This window comes from Ipomoea nil, unplaced genomic scaffold (genome assembly GCF_001879475.1).
Source record: "Ipomoea nil cultivar Tokyo-kokei standard unplaced genomic scaffold, Asagao_1.1 scaffold1576, whole genome shotgun sequence".
In the NCBI taxonomy this organism is placed as follows: domain Eukaryota; kingdom Viridiplantae; phylum Streptophyta; class Magnoliopsida; order Solanales; family Convolvulaceae; genus Ipomoea; species Ipomoea nil.
This window is the reverse complement of record NW_017618004.1, coordinates 2,145,397-2,158,217: the sequence shown is the minus strand read 5'-3', so window position 1 is coordinate 2,158,217 and position 12,821 is coordinate 2,145,397. Positions and strand designations below refer to the sequence as shown.

The window sequence follows — 12,821 nt, the reverse complement described above, 5'->3', positions numbered from 1 at the left end:
TCTTTTGGTGTTAGTGAAGTTCTCATTTAATCCAAAAAGAAAAGCAGTCAACATGTCACTCTCTACATGTGCTCTAACCTTCTCAGATATATCAGTTCCACATTTACAGCTAGGAATGCATTCACAGGAAGGAAAAGGTCTCAACACAGCTAGTTCATCCCATAGCAACTTCAATTGAGTGAAGAATTCATTTACAGAGGAATTACCTTGTCTTGTTTGATGAATTTCAGTCTGTATTTCAGCTATTCGGAAGATGTCTTGCTGACTAAACCGCTATTTCAGATCCTTCCATACTCCCTCAACAGTATTGATCCATAAGATACTTCGTCCAATGGTAGGGGATGCGGTTCTGAGGATCCATGACAATACCATTGTATTGCATTGATCCCAGTAAAAATATCTAGGATCATTCACTTTTGGGATCTGCAGGGTTCCATTCACAAGAGCCAGCTTGTTCTTCGACTTCAGGGCCATCTCCATAGCCCTTGCCCAAGCATGATAATTTGATCTGCCTTCTAAGTGTATCGTAACCAAGTGAAGAGATGGACTCTCATTCGGATGCAGACAGAGGGGATTTACACGATCGTTTGGATAAAAAACAACCGGAATCGGAGCTGGATTCTGGTTCGCCGTAGTCGGGATTGCAGTAGCAGTTACAAATGAACCAGCCATGTTTGCGTTTGTAGTCGATCGCCAAGCCATAGCTTAGAGCTTTGATACCATGTTGATAAAATTTTACAACAAATGGTGATACTTTCAAATTTACCATGTTAATAAATGGGACAAATTTTACAAAAATGCTAACTTGATACCATGTAAAAAATGCTAATTTTTTTTATTACAAAGGAAAGGGGATACCCATACGATCTACACCTACACTAAGGCTCGAAACCTAAACCTCTCACATAAGGGAGCAATCCGATACCAGTGGACCACAAGCCACTTGGTTAAAAAAAAATGCTAATTTGATACCTCGTTTCAAATTTACACATAGAAATTACATTAAAAATAGAAATTACAATAGTTTTTTTGATTTGATCTATTAGAAATTACAAATCAAATTAGAAATTACATTAAAAAAATGCTATTAAATACCAAAAAATTAAATTTAAAAATAAAAAATTAGAAAAGAAAAAAAAATTGATTTGATCAATAAATAGTAAACAAGACATGTAAAATGAAATAAATGGGTAATATTTAAAGATATACAAAAACAAATCCAATTTGAATTAGTTCACAAACAAATTTATTTTTTCAATAATCATATCAAATAACTATGAAAGAGTGAAGTTTGCTTTTATTATTAAAGGAAAACATATATACATGAACCTCTAAAAAGTTTGTCATTTTATGTCAAATCCAGACCAAGGATTTCACTATACCATATCATATTCTTCATTCTAAAAACAATCCAAGTTGGCTAAACAAAAGCCAAATGAGTGTTGGAAAATTAAGTATGAAAATAGCATATCTGCCATCATTTTAAAACTTCGAGTGGCGTTTATTACTGATTAGGTTGAATTAAGGTCGATTCGGATTCTTTTAGGGTCCGTTTGAAAATCCAAAAAATGACTTTTAAAAAATGTTTTTTGAAAAATAAGTCATTTTTCATAAAACATTTTTCTAAACACCGAAAATGTCAAAGATGTTTCATTCAACCTTCCACTATTATATTGATGAAGTAGCAGTTTCGCAAAATCAATTTCTATCTACAAATTACTTCCCCTACTTAATACCTTCTTCACTTTGCACCAAACCAAAAACAGAACAAAGAAAACAAAACAAAACAAGAAACCTAACAGAAGAAAGAACAAGCCCAAACCGCAAAAAAAGTCAGCAGCAAGAGCAACACGCAAAGGAAACAGCAATGTCTGACCTAGCCAAGGATGTCCTCAAAGAACATGCAATCAATAGTCAGCTTGGCTGGTTCGAATTCCTGTCTGCATTATCGCCATCATCATCGTCGCCGATCCCATTGAAGAACGGGTCCTGGAGAAGATCAGCAGCCGAAGGTCTTGACCTGGGCTGTCCGAGACACCTCTCAATGAAAGCCTTAACCTCGGGGTCTTTAATCTTTTCCATGGCCTGAGGTCTCACTCCGGAAGTAACCTTCTTATATATCTTAACCACATTCTCACATTCGCTATAGGGTAGTTCCTTGGTCACCATTTCGAGCACGCACATTCCAAATGAGTAGATATCAACCAGTTCATTATAGTTCTCATCGTATAGCTCTGGTGCCATGAACTCTGGAGTACCAAGCACAGAATGTGCAGAACGACTCTTCCCAACGATAGTTGCAAAAACCCAAATCACCAATTTTTACCTATTTTGGCCAAAGCAAAGAGATGAAAAGTGAAAACCATCATTTAAGAGTTCAGTTTACAGAATACATGTCCCAAAAGTAGGAAATAGACATTGCGGTCAAATCATTTACAGCCCATACACTCTTGTTCTTATTCTAAATCTACTATAATTTATACCTATGGAGTACCTTTGAACCACAAAATTTACTGCCATGAAATTATAATTGCCATTCCAAGCAATGACAGAACAACTATTTTCTGTAAAAGGGATGATCAACCAACTTACCAACCAACCTTTTCATAATAAGATACGATATTTACCAACCCTAGTTCAAAGAAGAGATATTTACCATTACCAAGTTATTTCATTTTCAGACTCATCCCTCATTTCCAGAATGGGAAAATAGGCAAATATGATAAGCCCATTTAATGCAAATATCAAATACTTGTCAAGAATTTCATTAGAAACCGTTTACTAAATACCTTTACATAGAAATATAAAAGCCAATCAGTACACATAAAAACTTAATGCTGCTTAACTTTTCCTAATTACCTTTCTGAATTACAAACAGAACACAGCTGTCAAAGAAAATGCATTCAAGTATGAAAATGATGGCCAAAGTTAATGACTATTCCCAAAAGACAAAAGACACGGTTAAAGATTTCTTAATCATTAATCATGAGTATTCCAGTTTGCTAAGAGGTCAATTCATTATAAGTTCTATTGGAAGTTCAACTCTTTCTCCATATGCAGAACACGTGGAATGATAAGAACATACATCTAACCATTTTTCAACGTATTGACATACAGGGAAGTTTTAGTCCATTATCAGTATCTATCTAGCTCCATTTCTGTAATTTTCCTCACCAACCAAGACGATAATGTAGTAGTATGGCAATGAAAGAGCAGAGGGAGGATATGTATAGTACCTCACCAATGTTGCCATTAATGAATATGTTGCTGCAATTGAGATCTCGATGAATAACACACGGTTCATGAGTATGCAAATAGTCCAATCCTCTGAGGATTTGCTTGGACCATTTCTTGAGCGCCTTAATGGAGACCTGCTTGTGCTTTTTTCTGTAGTCTCGCAAGTTCCCAGAAGTGCACACTTCTGTGATGAAATTCAGCATGGCACGCTGATCGTCTGTCCACACCGAATACAATGCAATTATGTTCTTGTTCTTCAGCGCCTTCAGAAGGCGAACCTCAGAAAACAACCGGTCAATCGCTGGCTCATTGTCAATGAAGTTGCACAGCTTCACCTGGTTCCATGCCACTTCAATTCCCTCTTCTTGATCAAACGCTCTGTACACTTTTTTCACAGCTCCACACCCTAGAAGCTCATTGTACCGCCCGAATCTGCCAGACAGATCAACCTCCACAAATGCCTCCATCTCCCCCTCTACAGGAACTGCAGTTATGCTTGGCACCTTCAATCACAATTCAATCTTTCTTTCACATACAAATAACATTGAAAACCCATAGCCAATTTTTATCATTGGAAACGCCATGGGTATTGGGTAACACTAGCATTCTATACTAGACTCTGATTAACAACCTTAAACAACAAATACATTTTTGGGTTTTTCTTAAACTTGACAAAGAACATATGGGGTTTACAAATTCCAAGAATTAACACAAACCCAAACAGGTGGAGGGCATAAAAAAGGTGTCATCACAAAGCAATAATTAAGACTGTATAATTCAATAGTAACTCGATCAAGATGAATAGTACATGAAAGAGATAACATTGTCCTTTACAGATCGCCGGAATTCAACAAGAAACAGAGTTGGATTTTGTTGATAATTCACAGAATAAAGCAGAAATGCATGCAAATTAACGCAGAAAGAGATGATTACCATGCGGGTGGAAGGCATATATAGAAGCTCTGGTACGCTGTGGAAGTGTTATTGTAGGTTAGCAGAGAATGAAAGATGGCGAGGTTTAGGAGATGATGAGAGATGAGGGTATTTGTAATTTGCATGATTGCATCATCATAGGATTCTTCGAACTTGGGGGTTGACACTTGGAGCGTGGAGGCTCGTCTGACTTTGATATTAGCCGTTTGAGGGTTGACTTTTGAAGATAACGCCGTCAGTTTCCAATCTATTATGGCCTGGGCCTAATCTAAATAAGATGGCCCAACACAAATTGGGCTTTTATACTAGCATTTTTTTTTGAATGCTTGATTGTGTGGGCAAATTATCAATCGTTATGCCATGGAACAGTCTTAGGGCACCGTTATCTTTTTTTTTTTTTTTTTTTTTTTTAATCGCGTGACTTTTCTTCTTCATTTTCACATTTTGCGGTTTCACTTTAATTTGAGGTGAGCAATGATTTCGAACATTCATAAATTATGAATCCATGCCTGCACATTCACTTTGGACCCGTGCCTACACATTCCCGTCCGAAACCATGACTGCTCCTCTGTAGCGCAAACTTCTTCAACATTCATAAATTATGAATTTTCTGTTATGAGATTATGAATTTTCTGTTTTGAGATTATGAATTTTCTGTTATGAGATTATGAATTTACAGTACATTTACAATCTCATAACAGAAAATTCATAATCTGACCAAACGTGCGCCGTTAACACCACATTCGCGATTTTTTTTTTTGTTTTTTTTTAACGTAAAAACGGCGCCGTTTGGACCCGTGTTCACCATTCATGGTGAACACGTTTCCAGGGCATAATTTGCGGGCAAATTATTGTGTGGATCATTACAACAAGTAAATTTCCAGTATATGTACATTATTTTTGTACTGAATATACATTCAATATAATGTATATTCAGTACAAAAATAATGTACATCCCCTGAATACAATGTATATTATTTTTGTACTGAATGTGCAATATTTTTTACCTGAATGTACATTATTTTATAGTATACAAAATATGGTCCGCACAATAATAATTGGATTGTGTGGGGAGCAAATTGTACTATGGACCGTGGTCCACGTAGCAGCGTTGATTGGTAGAAAAATAACGTCATTTTAAGTTTTTCCGTTAAAAATGGTAGACGGCAATTCTATTATGGTCCATGTAGCAAACTCTCTCATTATTCATTTTCATTTTATACACATTGTAGTTTTATTACAACAAAAATACAATATTATTCTAATTCAACTAAAATTTCATTTGACAATATACACTCAGTATGTGAGACTTGCTATTTAGTTTTATTTTATACACATTGTATAGTTTTATTACAACACTCAAAGTATCATTCTAATTAAACTACGGTTTCATTTAATAATATATATACATTTAATACGTGAGACTTGTTATTCAGTTTTATTTTATGCACAACGTAGTTTCAATATGGCACTACTAAAGTATCATTCTTATTCAAATACAGTTTCATTTGACAATCTACATTTAATATGTAAGACATGTTATTCAGTTTCATTTTATACATTCATTTTATACATACTGTAGTTTCATTACAACACCACTAAAGTATCATTATAATTCAACTACAACTCCATTTGACAATATACAATCAATATGTAATATATATTATTTAGTTTTATTTTATACATTTATTACAATATCACTAAAAAACTGAGGTGCACCGCAAAAAGTAACGGACATGATTGCTGTCATTTATCTTCATTAAAAGAAACGAAACCGTTTTAACCATGGTCTACTATATAATGATTGATGTGTGGTTCATAAGTATCCCTATATTGTCAAAAGGGGAGAGAAATTGTATCTTACATAACAATGTGCATTTCATGAGGGGCGGGAGTCAAGCTCTTTTGCTTTACATATAGAATGAGAAAAATATGCACGTACCCATTGTGCAATTTCACTCTTGAGTAATAACTAATAACTTAGGTGGTGTAATAACACACAATGAGATAGAATATTTTTACTTACAAAGAGCCAATTCTTATACTTTTTAGATGACAAATGAATTTTATATTTTATATATGGTCTAGAAGCTTGATTATCTTACTAGGAGCTTAGCCTTGATTTTTTTTTTTTTCGAAGCATGCTATAGGTTTTTTGAAGAGGAGTTTAGCCTTGCTTCATGGTAGCATTCCTTTTTCAGAAAGCGAAACCCTAAATCATTTTCAAATTCTATAGTTGGGAGGAGTTGCAAATCCTTGGACTATTGAGATAGTCTCATGACTCATGAGTGATGGTTGTGCTTTTAGGATATTGGTTTTGTGAATAATAAGTCTCATTTAATACTTGCTTACAACGAAATGATGGGAGTTTGATTCCTGCCACAGATATTGGGGGTTTGAATTTAGGTTGATTTTTTTGTGCACAAAAATCTATTATTCGATGTTGAGTTTCGAATTTAGATTGACACGATATAGTATGGTGAAATGAGATGAGGAAGGTTAGGTTATCAAAAAAGAAAGAAAGAATGATGGTTGTTTCTCGATATTGGTACTAGTGCCCAACAAAGCATACAAATTTCAAAGTAGTGAATTGTGAAATCTCAAAAAATTTCAATTTACTCTTTCAGTGTCTTTTTATATTATTTTATGTGTACTTTCATATATTGAATATTTGGGCTAAAACTTGCCTATACGGCCTTTATACTTCACTCAAACACAAAAACATTAATTTTCAATATCATAGTTCACTCTTCATGCCCTCCCTTTTTAGGATATTTATTAGTGTTCACACCCTTTTATTATGAGTAAAGTTGAAAAACATTAACTTCTCATTTGTTTGTTTACAAATCACACAAAACACAACTAATGCACTCATCATTATGAGGCAAAAGGAGTTATACTTTTTTGACAAAAATATGAAATTAAAATTGTGAAATTATCAAATTATATAATTGTAATAGAACATCAAATGTAAAGTTGCTAAATTAAATAGGACCAAAATAAAAAATTATAGATTAAATATATCATTTTCAATAATTATATCATGAACCATGGTACATGTGATATCATGAACTAAGTTATCCTTATTTTTTGTAAACGATATCAATATATGATATTTTTAATGATATATATTTTTATATATTGATGCATGTCTCATGCCAAGTACCTTGTGGTCTACTGACACAAAATTGCTCTCCCATATAGGATGTTGTGGGCTCAAATCTTAGTGAAGACGATATTGACGATCTCTTTCTGAAAAAGTAATTATGAACAGATACTGCATTGTAACAGAGTCATTACCCTCAGAAAAAAAAAAAATTTATAATTTGTTTAAAGTTGGTAATTATTCAGCACACTGATTTGAGATTTCTGTCTCACAAAATCTACGTTCATCCTGATTCATTACCTTTTCAAATTTACAACTCTACCCCCTCTACGCTTCGTAATCCCAAATCTACCCCTCCCTCCTCCTTTTGACTGTTTCTGCACTCTGCTACTTGCTTTAACCTCTTTCTTGCCTGAATCCTCAATGGAGGACTCTCACTCACACTCTCTCTACTCTAACTCCCACTCTCAGCAACACCTCGCTGCTCCACGCGCCGACGACGCCGCTCACGCTCCCGACCACGTCGATGACGGCAGCTCCGACGCTTCTGATGCCGCCGTCTTCTCCAGGAACGCCGCCGGACCTAACGGTGGAGCTAAGTACAAGCTCATGTCTCCGGCCAAGCTCCCGATCTCTAGGTCTGCCTGTATTACCATCCCTCCTGGCCTCAGTCCGACGTCGTTTCTCGAATCTCCTGTTCTTCTCTCTAACGTCAAAGTTAGCGTCGTTTCCTCTTCTCTTTTTTGTTCATCTTCTAGTTGGAAACAATTCACTTCCTGTTATGCACTGGTGTAGTTTCAGATTCGGCATAGATGCCGTTGTTTAGCTGCTATTTTCGGGGCTTAGAAAATGAAAAATGAAAAAAATATATTAAAAAGTAAATGAAATTATGACGTTCTTATGATCTTATCCGTTTTGTTGCTATGCTTAATAATTTTTGTTTAGAAAGGTGTAAGGTTTGCTGTCTTCAATTGAGTGAATAGTACACTTCATCGTCTTTTTCTTTTCTTTTTTTTTTTAAAACAATATTGAAGTAAAGAAATGGTGTTATGTTGCATCGTTAGGCTCGTAGTAGAGGATTTCAGGAATTTCTTTGATGTGATTGCTGCTTTGTTAAAGAACAATTTGCAAAATATTGATACATATTTGATTCGTTCATTACATTTCAATTTGTTGGTTCGATTCTTTTCTCCACCTATTGCCCATTTGCCAAATGTGTTCTTTTATACTCCGTATATGGGGAGTTTGTGGCTATATTGAGTTATTTGTAGGGTTATGCGCCTAGTTTTTTTGCTTTTTTTAGAAAGATATTCTCATATTTCTCTATCCGGAAGGTGCTCTATTGTTGTTTCTTTACATAATGGACCTTCCTTTATGTAGAGGTCTTTGAGCCTTTCCACTGTGTTGTCCATTGCCTAAAGGATGTTGGTAATGTACATGTGTTTTGATTGGACAATGGCTTCTTGAGAGGTGCATATTTGTGCCATTGTGATCTGTATGCATGTTTGGTATGTACTCTATATGAAATTTAGGCCAAGACAAAAAAGATAGTGGGTTTACTAGCCATAGATGGAGTGGTTACTTTTGAAACCACTGCCAGCTTTCCTTAATTTTTGTTAGACAACATCCCCAAAGGGGTTAAAAAGGGGGGAAAACATCAAGTCACTGCAATTCAGATTAGGTAATGAAAATTTTTTCTCCACAGAGGGAAGGGGAAGATTTTTTTTTTTTTTTTTTTTTTTTGGAGGGAAGGGGAAGATATTATCTGTTAAGCATTTCATTTTGATTTTTGTGTGCTAGCTGCCTGTGGAAGGGATGAGTATTGAACAACATACTGTATTTTTTAATTGCCTTTGTAATCTTGCAGGCAGAGCCCTCTCCAACCACAGGCTCCTTCTCGAAACTTCAAACAATGCAAGGCTTTGGCAGCACTGGTGGATTTTCATTTCCCAGAAGCAACATTTATATTGAAAGTAAATCCAACAACTTTGAGTTTGAATTCCCTGTTGGTTCTTACTCTACATCAGAATCGTCATCAATAGGTCCCAAGGTAATGTATCATGGCTGTCTTAGAGCATTTCCTATAGGTGCAAGATGAATTTTTAGTATATTTTCTTCCCTTAGAAAATTAAATTGACAAATTTATGTCTATTCACTATAGACAAAACTATGATGCCAAATGGCCAATGAGCCTTGGCTCAAGTGGTTCATAGTGAAGCCTCCTAGACATAAGGTCAAGAATCCAAACCACATCCCCTTCTGATTTTTGTTTTTGTTTTGTTTGTTTTGAAATGAAGCTTCATATAAATCTAGATTAATGCTGTTTCATTTGATCAGCATCTATTTTACTGAATTGAATTTTCTTGTTGATACCTTAATGCATTGCTTTGTAATATACACTTCTACATGCTTGAACCAACAGCAAAATGAACCTCTGAAGCAATCTCAAGATCAATGCCTTCCTCAGTCATTAGCACCATCATCTTTGCTTGAGTCTTCAATAATTCCTACATCGAAAGAACTGAGGATATCTGCACCTGTTGCTGTGCATACTTCATCAGTTAGTACTGCTCCAATCGAGTCTGATGAACTAAATCAGAGAGGTCAGTCTAATCCTGGTATTCAAACATCAAATGGTGATCAGCCGGCTGCTGGAGCTGAAAGATCATCAGAAGATGGATATAACTGGCGAAAGTATGGGCAGAAACTTGTTAAAGGAAGTGAATTTCCACGAAGTTATTACAAATGTACATATCCAAACTGTGAAGTGAAAAAGATATTTGAGCGCTCTCCTGATGGACAAATAACAGAGATTGTATACAAGGGTTCACATGATCATCCTAAACCCCAACCCAGTCGTAGATTTACACCAGGTTCTCTTACATCAATTCAAGAAGATAAATTTGAAAAGGAATCATCTTTCAATGTGAAAGAAGGTAAGAGGAATTACTTTTAAGTATATTTTTCCCTTTTAGTATATGATATTGTTGCATGGATTCCTTGTCTTGTAATGTCAAAAAGCATTTAAATATTCTCAGTTAATTTTGTCTCTTACCTTGATCATTACTTGAAGGCAAGCTCAATTCCAATGATTTCAATGGATATCCCGGCTTATCACCTGGACGAGTAGATGATGATGGCCATGAAGGGGCAGCCTCACAGCTGCTAGTTACTAATGACGACACTGATGATGATGATCCATTTTCCAAAAGAAGGTAAGGCTTGTAATAAGGGATTAAGTGCATTAAGTGCCTATTTCCATAGTCGTATATAATGAATTACCTGAAATCTGAAGCAGGAAGTTAGATGGTTGTGTTGATATTACAGCAGTGGTTAAGCCAATCCGTGAACCACGCGTTGTTGTTCAAACTGTGAGTGAGGTTGATATATTGGATGATGGATATCGCTGGCGTAAATACGGGCAAAAAGTTGTCCGAGGGAATCCAAATCCCAGGTAAGACCAGTTATTTCAAGTTTATGGACAATTTATCTCAGTGGGGTAAATATTTCACTGCTGCTTCCTTTGTATTACATCATTGGTTTAAAGAGTGTGTGTATTCAATTAACAGTTGATTAAGACTACAGCTGAGTAGCTAATGTGTGGAGTTCTGGATCCTATGCAGTTTTTGTTACTCCCTATTGGGCCTGCAGAATTTATTTATTTTTATGATTCTCTTCATGCTATGAGTACCTTTATCGCATCATGTGATTTTTTACACGATGTAGGAGCTATTACAAGTGCACAAATGCAGGGTGTTCAGTCAGAAAACACGTTGAAAGGGCTTCTCATGATCCCAAAGCTGTAATAACGACCTATGAGGGAAAACACAATCATGATGTACCAACTGCCAGGACTAGTGCCAATCATGAAACAGGAGCAACACCTTTAAGTGGAGTGTCAAGGGTCAGGCCAGAAGAGAACGATGCAATCAGCCTTGATCTAGGCGTCGGAATTGGCTACGGTACTGAGCACAGGCCTAATGGCCAACTCCATTCACTCGCCCCAGAAACCCTCCAAGGTCAGGTTCATGTTTCAAGTTCTGGTATGATGACAGTTCAACCACCACCAATGGTGTGCTATGGAACTATACATGGCGGTATCAACCGATTCGGATCTACTAGGCAAAATATGGTTCAGGCCCCTGGCTTTGATACTCTGCCTCTCCAACCAGCCAACCAATGCCCACAGACCCTTGGCCGAGTACTTTTAGGCCCATAACCATAATTCTTGCTCAAAGCAAGCTTAAGCTGAAGGTGCAAAAATTAATACTGCTGCTAATATTATTTTCATATATTCTTTTTTGATGACTGGCAAAGGGCTGTTCTATAATCTAGGTATATAAATGCTGCACCATATTTCATGTAGTCTTGATGCTGTAAAATATCTCTCACCTGAGTGTTTTGTCACTTTTCTTTTCCTGTAATTATCTCTACTCTCCTGGATTTTTTTTTTCTTGTTATGAACAGAATATTCCAAGTGTAACATGATATGATACAGGAGCAATAGTGAAACTCATCATCTTGTCTACAAGACATGCCAATTTTCCTCCTTCCTATAGGCTTATAGGCAGGAGGTGCCTGTTATTTCAATGTAATTGGAAAATGATGCAAGATATTTACTTACATTCATACTATTATGTGGACCTTAGAATTATGTTTTATCACTCTAAAACTCTTTTTGGGGTGAATTAATTTAGAGTTAATTCCAACAATGGTCCTCCGACTATAGTGATTTTCCAAAATTAGTCCTCGACTTTTAATTTGGACACTTTAGGTCCCTTGATTTTCAATTTCTTTCCAATTGAGGTCCTTTCGTTAGAATACGGTTTATTAGACTTTAAATGAAGGGGTAAACTTGTCCTTTCACCTGCCTATGTATTATTCTTCGTATTTCTCCCTTCGTATTTCGTTGTTATACCTTGTAAGCATCTCAATAATAAAGGAACGCACACGCAAGTAGTCAGCAAATGGGGAACGACGAGGAATATTTTAGAGTTTCGACTAAGATTATCTTCATATATATCGCGTATACAATGGAGAAATACTAAGAATAATACATAGGCATGTGAAATGATGAGTTTACCCCTTCATTTAAAATTCAATTAACCATATTCTGACGAAAGGACCTCAATTGGAAAGAAATTAAAAGTCAAGGGACCTAAAGTGTCCAAATTAAAAGTCAAGGACTAATTTTGGAAAATCAATATAGTCGGAGGACCATTGCTGGAATTAACTCAATTAATTTATTCCTACTACTATAATTATTAGCCTTTATTTGGTGGGAACTGGGAAGGCAAATTATATTATGCACCGCGCGTCTTTTTTTTTTTTTTTAAATGAAAATAAACAGTGTTTGTTTCCGTTGTTTCGCACCCTTTTGCAAAAAGTAAGTTTGTTATTCAGTGTCATTTTGTATACACTGCAGTTTCAGTTCAACACAACTACAGTTTCATTTCGATATAACTATAGTTTCATTCGATATTTATAGACTCAAATATGTGAAAATGTTATTTAATTTTATTTTATATACACTATAGTTTCATTA

The 12,821-nt window shown here is 35.6% G+C and overlaps 1 protein-coding gene and 1 pseudogene across 1 annotated transcript; one reads left to right on the top strand and one right to left on the bottom strand.

Moving 5' to 3' along the window:
* Positions 1-1,666: 1,666 nt before the first annotated feature.
* LOC109190373 lies at positions 1,667-4,373 on the bottom strand (annotated as a pseudogene).
* Positions 4,374-7,654: 3,281 nt separating this feature from the next.
* LOC109190755 (probable WRKY transcription factor 20) lies at positions 7,655-11,817 on the top strand. Its single transcript, XM_019341338.1, has 6 exons — positions 7,655-7,993; positions 9,144-9,326; positions 9,699-10,212; positions 10,350-10,491; positions 10,575-10,730; positions 11,003-11,817. The coding sequence occupies exons 1-6, from the start codon at positions 7,700-7,702 to the stop codon at positions 11,493-11,495; spliced, it is 1,782 nt and encodes a 593-aa protein (XP_019196883.1). The 5' UTR covers positions 7,655-7,699; the 3' UTR covers positions 11,496-11,817.
* Positions 11,818-12,821: the final 1,004 nt, after the last annotated feature.

Bases quoted from the DNA above. Each gene is read 5' to 3' on its own strand.
- LOC109190755 (XM_019341338.1), top strand. From the start codon at position 7,700: ATGGAGGACTCTCACTCACACTCTCTCTACTCTAACTCCCACTCTCAG. The intron at 9,327-9,698 runs GTAATGTATCAT...TTGAACCAACAG, and splicing joins CGTCATCAATAGGTCCCAAG to CAAAATGAACCTCTGAAGCA. The intron at 10,731-11,002 runs GTAAGACCAGTT...TACACGATGTAG, and splicing joins CGAGGGAATCCAAATCCCAG to GAGCTATTACAAGTGCACAA.